Source organism: Falco cherrug, chromosome 14 (genome assembly GCF_023634085.1).
Source record: "Falco cherrug isolate bFalChe1 chromosome 14, bFalChe1.pri, whole genome shotgun sequence".
NCBI classification, from domain to species: domain Eukaryota; kingdom Metazoa; phylum Chordata; class Aves; order Falconiformes; family Falconidae; genus Falco; species Falco cherrug.
This window is the reverse complement of record NC_073710.1, coordinates 16,074,177-16,090,917: the sequence shown is the minus strand read 5'-3', so window position 1 is coordinate 16,090,917 and position 16,741 is coordinate 16,074,177. Positions and strand designations below refer to the sequence as shown.

The following is a 16,741-nucleotide window of genomic DNA, read 5'->3' as shown; positions in this document are numbered from 1 at the left end:
TTTAAAAATGAAAAATAGATCTTTAAAGAGTAATGGTTAACAATGTGCCCTCATTAGTCATGTTTAAATTGCTTTTCTTGGCACAAAACAGTTCCATACTGGAGCCTTTATTCTGTAACTGGAGAGAATCTATCATTTTAAATCTCTAATCAAAGTCACAAAACTTTCACAATTACTCTATCTTCAGTGGCAAAAATGAAACTTCCAAAACACGTTAATAAAAATCTTCAATCACACAGTTTTGTATCCCTAAGTCAGACATAAGACTCTAATGGGGATCTTTCGCTACAAATACTCAACAAGTGTTTGGAGTACTCAAATGTAGTACATGACAGTGTTAAAAAGCAGATCTCAGCCCTCTCAGCTAAAGATCATATTCCTGAATGTTTTTCACATCATTCATCAGCTTCTAATAACAAGTGTGATTCCTTTGGGAGCAGAGCTTGATGACATACTATTTAACTTTTTCCTTAATAAAAGCCAATTGTATCTTGATCTTACAGAAGAATGTGAGGACCTGTCTTAGTTCCTGACACAAGAGGGAGAGCAGAGATGCCTATATAGAATACATATCACTGTCGAGCAAGAAAGTGGGAAGAAGTACAAGGAAGAAAAGAAGAGCTTCTTACCTTATATTTCCAGCAAATTTTACTGTATCACGACAAAAAGATTAAAATCACCTTTTAATACTGTCTGGTTGACATGGCAGCTAAGGAAGACTTGTGGTATGTTGGTGTTCCTTCGCTTTTTTAGGCTTGAGTTTAAAGACAAAAGGTACACCTATAGCACCTAAGGCAGACAGTTAGTGTCATCAGAGCTTCTCAGCTCCATGCTCGGTGACTAAATAGTTTCCAAAAAGGAAAATCATGTCTAGCTGTCTCATTGACTTAGATGATTTGACACTGTAGACATACCTTATTCATTCTGTCCTGAAACGTGTCTGTTCTCATCAGCTGTTTTGGAGAGGATAGCTTGTAGAATTGCTACCATTTTTTTTTTTGTTCCTTTCTCATTTTTTTTTGGTTCCTTTCTCCCTACCTGCCTTCTGCATCCAGTTTGTCTTTCTTCTTCCTTCCAAGAAAATAAATTTAAAAAAAAAACCTCAAAATTTTCTGCTTAGTTTGATTATTTTTCCCCTCCTGGTTTTTTGGTTTGACCACAAAACCAGACAACCCATTATTCACCCAGCCCTGCTAATGAGCTCCTTTCTCAGAGTTTTTGTACCCTGCATAATGAAGAACATCTGCATCTTCTGTAAAGCTTGACATTTCCCTGCCTGTTCACCAATGGCCTTTTTCTCTTTTCTTTCAATGACTGAATGGATTAACACTGCAATACTACTAATGCAATGCATGGGAAAGGAAACTGGCATAGTCTCCAGAACATTCTATTCTTATCACCTTCCATTAATATTTCACTAGAATTGCCCAATTCATGTGGTAATAATTTCCTTCTAATCAATGTTTCATATGTAAACTTGGTTATTTACTCCTACTTATTCCTACTTGCCAAGAAAGCTGAATGAGACTATTGGGGTTATCGGTCTTTCATGATATTAAGAACAGATTAGTAATGCTGGCAGCATGCTAACAAAAAGATGTTTTTCATTAATTAACACTTATAAATAATTTGTTAAAGGTTACAGAGTGCTTAATGTATCCCTTAATAAACAGCTATTACATTGACAAGCCAACCAATAAATTGCTTATAACTATAAAGCTTTTCTGCAGTGCTTAAAGTTACTTCAAAACATTTTAAAAACAAAGGGCCATCTACTATCCTGAAAAAAATGCCGACTGCCTAGTCCTGTAGAAATGGACTATTTTGTGCATCACTGCCGTAATGTGTTTCATATGAATTTATTAGATTTTATTATTCATATTAACTTATCTTTTCTTATTTTCCTTGATGGTTTGGTCATGCATAGGATTGTTTGTGAGACCATTATTCTGGAAGGGAGAGAGACCATTTTTCAGGCTACCTTGTGATGTCTGGCAAAACATCAATGACCCAGGTTGAGGCATAGTGATATATGGTACACACTGTTCATGTAAAGTGCTATTAGAAGTTTCTTTATTAACTCTTACTAGAAGTGTATTCATGGACTTAGATTCCAGTCATTAACATTATTGAACAGCTGTGTACACACATGCACGTGCAGATACAGTTTATATTTCCTAAGAAACCATCTGGTTTCAATTGAACACTAGTAGAATATAGAGATTCAGTAGGGCATCTAGCAAAGAATGAAAAATATGGATTTAAAAATCTGACAAAAGGCAGAAAACTTTGTCTTTTGAAGGGTAAGGACTACATTAAGTCTCCTAGTGACCATGCTGTGTCAGCGAGATCCAGTGGATGTTACTTAATTACTATTTATTAACAAAAATACTGTAGGGAATATTATAGTGCTGTGCAGACAAAAACTTGGGAAGATTCACATGCTTATAAAATCCCTATGAGCCCATTGTCTTCTATTTCTCACAGTGTCTCTGTAGCAGAGTGTACAAAAGAAAGCTGAAGCTGTTTTCTTTGTTACCTGTCTCTGATCTCAAAAGCTGCATTTGCACCATATGCATTCCAAGATTCTACAATGTAATCTGGGATGACCTGGAATCTCCATAAGATCTTTCCACTACCACAGGTTTTTTGGCCAGTCTCAAGATAAATTATTCCTTACAGAATCACCTGAAAAATAATTTTTACAAAAGGATATTCAAATTTACTTTACATTTGCTATGGCAAAGTGCATGAAGGAGTTCACATTCTTTATAGTGAGTGTACCAGCAAAGCAGCCTATGAAAATGTAGTCCTATGCCAGTTAGACTCATTAGGAATAAATTACAAGAAAACATAGACAAAAATGTTACACCTCCTTTGAAAGATCCCTCACCCAGACTAAATACACCTGCCAATTCTTTAGCAAGATCTCAAAGTACTGCAGAGGTATTAGTAAAATTTTGCACCTGATAACACTTTGAACTAGTTACGTATGTTCCATTTTATAGACAGGGCATGCAGCCTAGGAGATTAAGGAGTTAGAATTCAATTTCATTTAAAGCAGTGGAGAAATTCCACGGGGGTCTTTGCATAGAATTTGTACCAGAGTTCTAATGAACTAGAGGCTAAGTAAATGTTCACATAATTGTCTTTATACAACAGATTTTATGAAATTCAGGATTTATGGTGGCCAAGGGCTTCTTAGCAACACCTTTTGACTATTTTTTCTAATGTTCCAAAATGGTTACAATGATTCTTAGTAAGTGATATTCTCAGCAAATGTTGTGTTTTAATTAGCAGAAGAACATACTAGATGGCTGCAGGTAATGCAGGTAATGATAATGTCAATGACTCCAGAGCCAAGATAAGGTTAGGCATGAGTAAACACCTTTCAAGATAACATTTGAACCTCTAACCTTGTTGCTTGGAAAAGGAAGCTCTTTCTCATCTAGTGTACCAACATAATTATACCTAGAGACTACAGACTACACAGTCTTAAAACTTTGCGTTAGCCATAGTTTTATAGGAAATGGTTTAACTTTGTGTAGCAGGGATGAAATATATTTGCAATAAGTACAGAAGTATTTTCTCTTCCTTCCATTTCTCTAACCAACTGAAATTGTAACATTATAAATATAGAATACATATTTGAAACAAGACAAATATCTCAGTCTTCAGCAGACTACAGTGAAATTGACTGAAATAGTGCCTTCTCAAACTTGGACAGGTTCCTAAAATAAATTCACCTGCAGTATCCATGTTTGCACTTCACCGCATTGTTCCCTGCTTAATTAGGTACTAGCCACAGTTTCTTTTGTGCTTTTAATCTTGATATTTTTCACATTGCTTTACCTAGCTTAGACTGATTGCTTAGCTAAATATAAAAGATAATTAGTTCAACAGCATGTTGGATTTATACAGCAGTTCAACAGCAATTCATTGACTACACTAATCACATAGCACACATTAACATAATTATTTTAGACATACTGGAATAAATACAAAATATAGTATTTATTAACTGAATGCTTGGCATAACATTACCTGACCCAAGAATCAAAAATAAAGTTAATTTGATATGGGTTTTTCCACAGGAGGTAAATTCAGTGTCTCTGTCCGAGGCCAAGATAGCTCTGGCAGGAACAGTCCTTGCCCTCCACACCCTCCCCCAGCTGCCGTCTTTGTTACCTGCACCCAGATCCTTCAGCCCAGTCCCTCTGCTGCTCCCACACATGCACGCTCAGCTGCTCCGCTCAGGGTGGAGGTAGATGTTCGTTGCATCACACACCCCAGGTCTGACTCTTGGGAAAGAAAGATAATGTGGTGGCTGAGATGCTGGCTCCAGATTTCAATTCCTTTTCCTTGCTCAATGATGCTTTATTTCAGTCCTTAATCTCATAATTCTTCAGCTCCCCTTTGTAAAATTGGGCTAATAATCTTCATTTTGTCTATCTAGACTGTAAACTTTTTGGCACAGACACTTTGTTTTACCATGTACACAAGAAGGCCCTGAACACAGAATGTGCTAGTGTTTGAAGTTAGAACTAACTCTGATTTCCTACAGGGAAAAATTAAACAAATCAGTCATCCTTTGAAAAGGGCTAGTTCTGCAGCTGCTGGGCACTTCTGGTTAAAGCTGATTCTGCCCTAAGAAAACAGCTTGCTTGTTTAATCCTTACCTCTTTCCTTTCTCAATATTCCCACAACTCCTCTTTCTCATACTTCTTTTGCACTCTATTCCTCCAAAAGCAGACAGCAGGACTAGCAGGAATACATTTTCCTACCAACATGTTTAACACATGGCAAATACCTTTGTGTCTAGACAGAAGTTGCAATCATAACCACATTTCAGCTGATTTTCTAAATGTCTTGAACAATCTCACAGAAGAGCAACACCCTGATACTGCACACTAACCCCAGCTCAACAAAAAAATTGGCAAACCTCAGGCAAGTTCAGCACCGGGCGCGGCGGACAGCGCCCAGCGGGACCGGGGCGCTGCTGGGGGCCGGGGCAGTCCCGGAGCCCAGCCCCCCGCGGCGGCGGCGCCACAGTGTCTCGATCGCTGCGGACCTCGGGGACAGAAGGGTCATCTCAAAGAAAAAAAAAAAAAGAAAAAAAAAAAAAAAAGAAAAAAACCCACCAAAAAAGCCCAGCTAGTAGCGGGCTGGACACTGAGGAACTCTGCGTTTCCCGGGCCGGCAGGTCCCGGTGCGCCGGGAGCCGCCGTCGGGTGGGCGATGAGTGTTGCCTGCGTGCACGGGGGAAGCGCGAAAGCGGCGTGGAAACGGTTCCTCCAGCACGCACCAACTTCCCCCGAAAATCCCCTTGCTCTTACCCACCGACAGCTCTGTTGGGTCCTAGCAAAGCAGGCAGGAGAGCCACTCTCACCGTGGAGATTTCTGAGAGACAGCGGTCATGTAGCAGATGGCATCAATATTTGGGGAAGCCAGCACCCACGGGTGCTGCTATGCTGGAAGATGAAATCTCCTGCTGCTGAGATACCCCCTTAGCCCTCTAAGGAGTCACACCTTGTTGGGGCTGGGAAATCACGATAAAACTATCAGTGTTTTCTCTGCTCCTGTCCATCTTGAGCTGATCTCTGCATTTACTAGTTTGAACAGCTTTAGGAATGAAACCAGGGTGATAGTAAAAATAGAAGGGGAAATACAAGTTCTTGTTTCAACCCAATATCTGGTAAATTGAAAAACAGTCCTTTTCCTTCGATAGTTTGCAAATCAGGCCTTTGCACCCTGAATGGACACAAAGATTTTACTAGTGAATTCATCTCCAAAGCAAACAGCACTAAGACCTAGTTCTGCTTCTGTTTGCTTCACTGTGAGGGAAAAACTCACTAATGTAGAAGGAGGAATGAGACTTTTCATTTACAGTTGAAATTTCTGAAAAAAACCCAAAAGGATCTGGCAACACCATCTTTTGAACAGCCATCTTCTGCAGGAGCATTTGAGAATGCTTGTCTTAAAGAAGATTTTACATCAATATTTGTGTATGAAGAGTTTGGGATAATCTGGTTGAAAGGTCCTTGATTTCAACAGAATTCATTGCATTCACTGTAAAGAACTTTGGGTCACGCCCTAATAATGCAACTTTAGGAGGTTTTTGCTCCATTTTCTCTAAGGATGTACATTTTACTTTTGCAAAATCATTACCATTACATGGTAAAATAAAGTAGTACTTCAGTAGAACAAAGATAAATGCCACTGTGCTACTGAGAAGGTTGAGTATCCCTGGAAAAGCTAATTTTCATTTTATTTGTTTAAATTAAAGGAAGAGATTACTTTATTTCAAAGAGTTTGTTAATTACTGGCAGCTCTCATAGCTGTGATACAGTTCAGAGAAAAGACAGCTCATTTAAAAGTACATCATGTACTTTAACCACTAAACCACCTTTAGAGTCTTGTCCCTCCTGCACTGCTGGTTTTCTTTTTAACTACACCAATATTCATCTTTGGTTATGCTCATGGAAGGGATCTATGTTTGTGGATTTTTCCACATTTCTTCTGCATAAGCATGGAAGAATAAATCAGTGCTTTTAAGTCTGAATATATCCATCTTACAGGCAGCTTGCGTGATTGAGCGTGCCATCCAGAGGCTCCTTGCTGTACTGTATCAGTAACTTTACTCACTACCAAAGAAAATTTTTAAACTTCTTTTCCACTTAGTTGACAGCATGTATGAGCCAAAGTAATACTCTGAATGTCATAGAAGTGATTTTCTCAAGAAAACCAACCGAACTAGATTATGTACATTCAAACCCCTGTACTAGAGAGTCTCCTTTTCTCCACAGGCTGCACAAAGAAGCAATGTTTGCACGCACCCCAGCCTCTGGGCTATTCCTTCCTAGCAATTTAGAGTATGGCCATCTGTACCCTCCTCTCAGGTGCTGCTGAAGGAAAAGGCTATCTAGCACACTGCAATACTGTCCCCCTCTATTTCTCCAAGCCTATGGACAGCTGCAACCTGAGAGAGCAAACATATGTTTAAAACACTCTCAAGCCATCCCCTTCTGCCCACTTGGCTGGGGGAAGGAATGCTTTATCAAAACCATCACGCCAGGGAAGTTCTCTTTTGTTTAGACAACAGTAAGTGAGATTGGTGTTTTATTTATCAGTGCAATGAACTGTTTCTAAGGTACCTATCATTTAGTTTCCAAGATCTAGTAGTGGTTTTTATCCTTCTCTAAAGTGATCCACAAGATGGAATTTTAAAAGAAAAGAGAAGCTATAGAGGCTTTGTAGGAGAAAGACTATAAAAAACCTTCTACATAGTAAATAGAAAGTCAATAAAGAAGGGAATGTTTCTAGACTTTAGGGAGTAATTGTAGGCCACAGCAGGGATGAAATAAACAGGGGAAAAAGTAAAGTTCCTTTAAAGAAGAAAGTATGCACAGTTAAGCCTTACTTCCCACTCCCCCACCCCCACCCCCACCCCTCCCCTCAGAAAATAGTACTGGAACTGTTAGAGGCTTAGCTAAGTCTACATGGGACAAATTCTGCCTCAATTCATAAGCAGTCATCCAGCTGTTAGGACAAATCTAAGATTAGGCATCACATTTTTACTTTAAAATGTGATATTCAACAGGCTGTCTGCAAGATACTTGATCACCAGTAAGGCTTATCTGATTCATGGAAGATATTCCTTTTTCATGCGTCAACAGTGATGAGTAAGAGGATTTGGGACCCCTTAAAGCCAGTTGTTTGCCTCTTTCCAAATGTGGAGGGACAAGGCTTGTACTAATGATAAAATATTCATGCAGTTCAAATTAGGCACAGCAAAACCCCTATAGTACTTTTGTTCTGCATAGCACGTTTCTCCTCAGAGAGACTGCAAGGCGGGAAGCTACATGCCTGTGTTGCAACTAAAGTGGCACTTTAATTTTTTAAGTGGCAATTTCAAGTGGCACTTCAAACTTTGTAAACTCTGCAGTCTCCTGTTACACCACTAGGTGTGAGTGTTGGAGCTTCTTCTGTTGTTGGTTTTGCAGTAATGTGTATAAAAGTTGCTCTCGTGTGTCCTGTTGAATTCCCAGTCACCCAAGCAATTCCCAACTGAATCGTGATGACTATCGAGTGTGCAAATTGGAAATCACTGACTGCCCACTCCATGATACAGCACCCACCTGCAGAGCAGAACACCCCAGCTGCACATAAAACTGCTCTTATATCCGTTTTGCCAGCTGTATGTGCGTGTACTGAGAAGCAGGGGTCCCTGGTGCACAGTTGTGTGATTTTTGGAGAGATGAGGAATCCAGAACTGGAATTTGAAGGGCAAACACCACTCAAGACCTCGGAGGATTTCAGAAACTAATTATGGGAGACTAGTGTAGAGAAGTGAGCTCAATCTTCTTGAATGGAAAAGATGGGCAATGCCATGTGTTTATCAAGAGATAAAGGCAGGGAGCGAAGGTCTGGGGAGAAGAACTGGTGCAGCAGTGGTCAAAGCAGGCCCCACCAGGCAGCAAACACTCATCCTTGCTCTGAGCTCACTTTGAACAGGCACATTTGATCAAGAGGAAAGATAGTGACAGCTAATTTGACAGGACAAAGTCTGGCTCTCTGCTGTGTTTCTACTTTACTTTCTATCTTTGTTGCTCCCTTTGCAGGCATTTCTGGAAGAGTTTTTTATCCTCCTACCATCTCCTCTCCACCCCTATCCAGCTGATTTTTCCTCCATCATTTTTCCTGTTTAGTTTACGTCCCTTTGTTATTTACTAAGCATTCTGCTGTGAATCTTGAAATTAATTACTGACTTCTCTATGGTGAATTTTGTCTTTGTGGAGTAAATCACTACTAAACAAATAGTTATTTATCTGGTATCTGTATCCACTAGTTGGTAAACATCCACCAATAATATCTATAAACATTTTCAACTGTTGCATAGAACTTTAGAAGCTGGGCTGAAATAGATTAAATAGGACATAAATTTATAAACTCCTCAAAGGTAAACACATTATGGAATTTGTGGTGAACTTTCAATTTGACTGTAGCTATAGGGATATGCTGAGATACTAACTTACTTCAGGTAAGCCAGAGGTAAAGAAACCCTACAAAATTACTGCAGGCTTTTTAATCATGTTAAAAATCAGGTAAAAGGAATATTGATTCCAACCTTAGCAAAGGTTGATAATTTTGAACAAGAATTGGAGATATTTGGGGACATTTTGCTCCTTTATTTTAATTCAGGAGCTAAAGAGAATTCAGAATCATGCCTATTTTACAAATATATTAAGTGTTGGAAGATAAAATTAATTATAACACATTACAGTGGTGCATTGAACAGCTGCATCTTACACAGTATTTAGGCAAACAGGGATTCAGATTTTGTCCTGTGGCATGTATATACACTAGTAAAAGAAAAAAGGTGTAGTATAATGTGCCCAAAGATGTTACTGCTTTTGAATCCTCAAGAAAAGTCCTAAGAAAGAATGGCCTTCACATGGATGCATAAGTCGTCAAAAATACTACTACAATTAAATACCAGTAGCCACAAATTTATTGCATACTTTAGAAAATTTTGCACAACTATAAGATAAAAAGTAGGAATTAGCCCCCTAACAGCAATATATTTAAATACTTGAATGAAATTCCTTCACACAAGAGAGGAACCACTATTTATAACATAAAGGCAAATCTCTATTGCGAGGCTAAGAACAGCAAAAAATAAACAGCACATTTTACTTAATTTTCAAATGTCAGGTGTTAAATGGGGAAAATTTTCATGTGGCCAAACGAGCTAACGAGCTGTGGTTTGGCCCCACTCTTTTGTGCCAATTGGGTATACTGCCTGCCATGTGGAGAGAGAGGTGAATGAACAGTGATATTGTGCCTAGAAAAGGGATCCAGCCTCTCTACTTGTGCTGTCAGGCAGGTGTTACTGCCTGAATTATAAAGCCTTTTTCTGATCCTGCAGGAGAGAAGGCTTTTGCAAGTCTTATTAAGGCATTGCATAGTAGAAGTATGATCTAGTCCCACGTTGGTTTCTTCTACGGGAATGTTCCAAATGACATCTAATATTTAACCATAATTGAGACATTTAAAAGCAAACATGTTTAGACTAACTGATGTTTTAGAACAGTTACTTCCCCCATTTTCTAACAGTGTATCACTTTTTACTCCATGCAGTTTAAAAATTAACATCAGATTTTTCTGTTTCATTTGGCTTTGTTAACCCATAGGTAAAACTCTTGGTCACAGATCCATCATATTAAACTCTATAAGGGCCATGGCCATTTTTCACAGGACCTCCCATAATCCCAAAGTCCCTCTTAAGTACTGGAACTGAAAGGATTCCTACACCTGATATTGGCACATGTCACCATACAGCAATCTTTTGTAAACTTCCAATAAATTCACTAGAGTTCTGTATTCAAGTAAGTACTATTCTACCATGGAGATGCAAAGTACAGAATAGGAGGTGAATTCCAGCAACCTGAACATCAGGCTGAAATAATATGCCAAAATATGATACAATATAGATCAAAACATAATATATATTCCTATACATAATGAGAGCACTCACTAAACATAACATTTTAGCATCTGAATAGAAAATAAATTAATAAAGAAAACTTCTGTTTCAGGAAAGAGTGAGTACAATGCAGGAAATGGGTATTTTTAACTCACCACTGTCTAAGTGGGAGGGGTTACTAACAAGCAAAACCAAATGTTAATATCCCAAAACATGGCCATGGTCATTTGTGCATGTAATTATGGGATCAGAAATTCACAAATGTATCTTTTAGCAGTATGGCAGGCTTCATCCACCCACTTGCCTTGAGATGACTGAGAAAAAAAGACACAGTTTTCACGCTTCCCCCCATTGGGCTGGGCACGATCCCAGTTGAAGTACTGTAGAGCCATACCATTGACATCAACAAATTTCCCTTCGTTTATCATGTCAGTGACACCCAACCAAAACTCAGACACTCTAGGCATGCTTTTCTTGCCATAATCTCGAAGAGTGTTTGTTTCATCGTTATTCCTTGGGATCGCCAGTGTCCCTCCCTTGGCTATGCAGTCTTCGTTGGCTTCATGAAAATGTTTGGTACCCTCTGATATGAGGTAGCACTTCTTATGGGCCTTTGTCCCACGAAGACAGACTGTGAATAGATAGGTATTGGTTTGTATGTTCAGTAAAAGCTTGGCTTATACGTTTGAATAATGTTTTCTAAAATGATAATTTTCTAAAAGCATATTGGGAATTAAGCAGACAAGTCCCTCAGCTCTTGCCTCCACATGGTGGACCTGAAAGCGGCAGCAAGATCAGACTTACCTGTTATTCCTCCTGTTCATGAAGGAACTTTTACACAGCCAGCATGTTAGTGTGGCTTTGGGATCCCAGCCTGAACAGACTGTTCACAGACACTCTGCAAGACATCTGGGACTACAAGGGACAGCCAAGAGCAGAGCATGCTCTTATAGCTGCTCCAGAGAAAAGGCGCTTCTGAGGAACAACAAACATAGCTGTGATCTTAACACTACAAAGTGCTTTGGAGAACAGTTCCTGTGTTTATGCTGATAAGCCATAGGCATGATCTTGAGCCCTAAATTCCCTCCAGTAATGTAATTCTCTCAAGGATTAATTTTTTTTTTATGTTGTTGTTCCAGAATGCTAAAATATAGCCCAGGCCTGTTGTCAGCATATCTTTTGCCTTCTTTTTAGCAAATAGTCCTGCTTTCATGCCTTTTTGCCTTATTTGTTCAGTCTTTAAACTGATGGAGTGGATGAGGTATCGATGTTTGTATTGTTGGCAGATGTGAGTTTGTCATCAGGAAATCTATACTTGGCTTTCTAGTAATGACACATATCTAAAAGTCTTTCATATTTATGATATTTAAGTGCCAAAGAAAGGTGGTTTTATGTATTAAATAAGCCTAGTTCCTAGGAAACAAAGGCAGGACAGAAAAGTGCCATTTTAAACGTGTCCTGTTCACCAAATATTGATTTAAAATTCATAATACAAATCTGTCTGGATGATTTATAGAAGTATATTTCCACCTGCAGAAGAGTACACATTCACCTCTCTAGTTCTTAATTGCTGGTCTTTCCAGCAAAGTCTATCCCTTCAAACTCTAAATTCAAATGAGGTGAAGTGACTTAAATCTGTAAACACTTCTAAAAAGTGTACACTTAGTACTGAGCTTGCATGACAATCTGAACCAAACAATCTAAACATTTGCATTTATAAATCTGTTTGCTTTTAGTTCTACTGGAACATATCAGGGAAATCCTGATGTAAAGTCCAAATGTACTGGAACATTATTTTGGCATATGCTCTGTAACTGAAATTGCCTTGCAGAACTGTTGTCAAGAGTTCTTCCAGCCCTAGGTCTGTGTGGGCAGGCTTGCAGGGGTGAATACTTGAACTTTGCTTTCCAGCTCTCCTAATGCAGATATGTGAAAAACTGGTTCTCTCAAGAAAAGCACGAGAAAAGAACCCTCCTCAAAGGAGTGTTCCTTCTGAGCTAAGGAAGGTAGCAAAGGCCTTGAATAAACTCCTGTAACAATTATTTTTAGAATCCTGCATGTGACTCCTTCCAGATAATTTCATGTATTGCTTAAACTCATCTCCTTACATTAGAAATATGTCATGAAACAGTATGAACATCTTCTGTCCTGATGTTTTCTATAATCTGTTTCTAATTCCTGTCATCTGTTCTTGTAAAAAAAAAAATATATATGTATCTGATCAACAGGATATGGAAATCCACTTTGGACCGTATCTTATATGTCTCAGTTTTTTAGTATTTCCATTTGTAGTATTCATTGCATTCCTTAGCTGCATTTTCAGGGTCATAATTTTATATTAGGGCTTATCCTTCAAATTTAAACATTTCAATCTACTAATGGCCAAAGAAAAGAAATGAACATATTTCCTAAATGTTCAATTATTTAACAAAATTATATTCATGGGAAAGGTCAGAGAGACCTTGTGTACTTCTACAACGCTACAATAATGATGGAGATGAGCCCTCTTCAGGGAGAAAGTATGTGCTGCTAAATGCATTGCATGTGGCAATATTTCACAGTATGTAGAAAGGAGACCTAGGAAATTCAAGCAAAATAAGAAATCAGATTGTGATGTTGGTCTTGGAAGTGTCCATAAGCTAAAAAAGTAGCTCCTTTTCAAGTATCATAAGGCCATTTATTAATTCAGTCAGAGCTAGAGGGACAATAGATCTCTTTTTGCCAAATCTGGAATCCAGTTGAACAGTGTGGTTCTGAATTTAGAATATAGCTCAAAATAAGTTTTGAGGATAGAAAATCTCCTGGGTTTGGTTTCATTTCTAAGCCACTGCATGCTTACTCTCAAGCTCCTTCTGGAAGCAATACAAGGATTACTTTCAAACAACAGTTACTTGTCGAGCACGGGCTCCCTCTTTTAAGACACTTCTAAAGTAGTCTTATAAGGAATTTAACATAAAAATATTTTGTAAAGCTCAAAAAGCTCTATGTAACCCAAGACTTAAACCAGGACAACCCAGATATTACCATCCCTAAGGAAAATATGTTCTGTTTCATGTGAATGATGTAATTTCCTCTATAGTGTCCTCTTGTACATATTTAAATGCCAAGTTTTGTGTCAACAGCTGTGAAAAAGCACAACTGTCTAGTAGGTGCATGTGTATTTATCTTTCTTATTTTGTTTGGAAATTTCCATCTGGCTATTTAAATACTTAAAGAACTCTGCACATTGAGACGGGATATTTCTGAACTCACAGTGGGTATTACTTTGAAGTTTTGTGGCACCATTCACAGCTGAATGTCACATACTGCACACTTCTAAAAGGCTCAGCCCTTTTAGCTTCCTTTTGGGGGTATTCTCAGTCTTTTCCATGAACATTTTTGCATGGATAGGTAGCCCATGTTCATATCAAAGCTGGGGGCCTAACTCATTGACCACCTAAGCTCTTAAATACAGTAACCCTCATTGTGTGGCCTTTTTCTGATTATATCTAATATCACAGCTTGGGGTTGTGCATAGAAAAACCAAAAGCAGTTCTTGCTCCAGATTAATCCTTGCTCTCAGTGAGGAATCATCACTTGTATGCTGTTAGTTCAGACTTCATTTTACTTGAATGCTTCCTTCAACATTTGTCTCACCATTACAGCTATAGCATACCATGCTTTTAAGGAGTTGTATTTCTCAGTCACAAATCCCCATTAAAGAGAAGGATGGGAGTGAAGAAGAGAGAAAGGCAGTGATAACTTTTGGAAGCCACTAACCAATATAAGGTGCTTTACCTGTCTGAAGTGCTTGCATTTCTTTCAGAGCATTTACTTCTCGCCACAATTTGTCAATCTGGGTCTTTAGGTCATCTTTTTCTTAAATAAAAGAAATACAGAGAAATGAACAGATATGCACACACACACACACAAAATATTTATATGTTAAAAGCTGTTTCAAAATACCATGGTTTTATGTATTGCTGAGATGTTTTGATTTCTTTTAAATATCCTTCCTTAATGAAAGGATTCCTGTAGATTTCCTGCAAAAAAAAACCAGGAGGAACCCACCTTTACCTTTTAATCTCATAGTTTAAATCTCATTTTCAGTTGGACTTTACCCTAATAATGATTTGAAAACCATGGATGATTGCAGCTAATTGTTATTTAGTGTGCCGGTACCTAATTGACAGCAAAATTTGCCTATTTACTTTTGAACCTGTACATCATGGGGTGTGTGTGTATATATAACATGCAAATAATAGCAGGACACAAGTTGTGTTTATTCAAAGAGAAGCTATTTCTGTGAGCATGGAAGTTTCACACAAGTCTGTTTTAACACAGTGAGGAACAACTAATACAATCCAACTTCACTGTCTGAATGTATGCAGTCAAGTTTGCTGAGCTGCAACTTCCCCTCCCCAGGAGGAGCCTTCCTGTTTCAGTCAGTACAGAGTGGGCCTGACGACTCGAGTCACAAATTCAGTCTGAATCACCACTTTGCAGCACTTAAAAAAGCACCAAGAAGATGGTGGGACAAGACAATTTATACATAACTCCATTTTCATGTCCTCTTTTCCATTCTTTTTTTTCTTAATCATTATAATATTCCACCACCATCAAACAACTAGCTGGCATGTCTCTGTTGCACAAGATGACAATCTGATTGCAGCAATAACTAGACCTTCCAGAAGCCACAGTAATGAACATGAGGAATAAATAAGCTCTTTCACATGTAGCAGAACTAACAAAACCACAGATCCTACGCATCTGTGTTACATCAACTAATCCTCCAGCTGCACCCCAGAAAGCTCGTCTCTTCCCCATATTCCCTACTGCCCGTGGGGATAACCCCAGCTGTCCTTCATGACTCCCTGGTTCCCCAAGGCAGGACTTCCAGTTTCCCAATCCATGCTACTCCCTGCAAGTCCCAATTCACAAGAGCCTGTCCATGTTCCTCTGCTTCAAAAGAGTCCAAAAGCAGGACAAGCTGAGCTCCTGGTGCACCCTCTTCACAGAGGGACACTAATGCAGAACTTCCCCACCCCCCACCCCCCCCACTGTTGGGAAACTTATCCTCTGAATTTCATTCTTCTGCCAAATTGCTTCACGTTCAAAAGTTATTAGTGGAAAGTTAACAGACAAATGTGCTGGCAAAATAAATGTATAAGCATTCTGTCCTTAGGACACCAAGCTTAAAACCATGGAGATTCAAAAAGAGAAGGAAGTCTGTATAACTGTATAGCTCCAGAGCAGTGTAATCATGTTGTGCAACGGCTTTATCAATGCTGCAGTTTTTTCATTGACTAGGAGTTTAAATATTTGCCATCAGTGTAACCTCCATCATACCCTCTTTTATTAGAAATAAGTCTTTAAATTAAATACACAGACATTTCCAAACAACATTCAGCAGTTTTGTATTTGCTCTGCAAGCTTTGCTCTGGGAAATTATGCTTTATCTTTTCCTGTTAATTCTTTTTCATTAGTTTAACTTGCCATTTCACAGCACTTTTCATGCAGGTAAAGTAATATTCCACAAATATTAGACATTCTGTTAAAATTAAGTAAATGGTACAAAAATATGAACAATAACCCTTGTAGACCAAGGTACAAAAATCTGAACAAATAACCCTTGGAGACTGAAGATTTTATTCTGCTCTTTTCCATCATACGTACATGAATTTTAATTCTTCTGATCTTAGTCAATATAACTATATAACTGAGAATGATGAGCCAGAGTCCTCTCTCAGCTGTACCTGTGAGTCCTAAATAATGCGATTAATAGGCATAACAGAGCAGCGTATTTACAACTGTTATGCAGCTCTTTCTAGAACTCATTCTGGCACCTTATTCTTGGCTTTGCTAAGTCAATGGGTATAATATAGACTCCAATGTCCTCTGTTAATAAACATTTGTATAATGTTAGGTTTTAGTTCATGTTATTTAAGTACATAGTAAACTTGCATAGTCTATAAGCTTCTATCCCTCCTCCCAGTTAAAACCCAGTACCTTTCACTCTACGTTTGCTGTGCTTCCTGGCTTTGAATTTGGAAGCCTGGCTGATGGTCTGATCCAGCAGTAGTATGCTTATGAGTAGAAAAATCCTAAGTCCTGTTTGTGCCATGTCTCGTTTAAAGAACTTAACGAGAAGCTTGAAGAAATTCTCTTTAGCAGCTATGAGAGCAAGTCACATAGACCCATCTCAGAAGGGACTGACTGAGGTCAGTTTTATAAAAGTGTAGTGATGGGGTTGGCTGTACTCCTTGCTTACGAAAT

General features: G+C 38.6%; 1 protein-coding gene across 1 annotated transcript; it reads right to left on the bottom strand.

Annotated features, from left to right (window-relative positions):
- Positions 1 to 9,488: 9,488 nt before the first annotated feature.
- On the bottom strand, positions 9,489 to 16,656 carry CLEC3A (C-type lectin domain family 3 member A). Its single transcript, XM_005432351.3, has 3 exons — positions 16,475 to 16,656; positions 14,264 to 14,344; positions 9,489 to 11,117 (listed from the first exon to the last, which is right to left on the bottom strand). Exons 1-3 carry the CDS (start codon positions 16,587 to 16,589, stop codon positions 10,726 to 10,728), a joined length of 588 nt encoding a protein of 195 aa, XP_005432408.1. The 5' UTR covers positions 16,590 to 16,656; the 3' UTR covers positions 9,489 to 10,725.
- Positions 16,657 to 16,741: the final 85 nt, after the last annotated feature.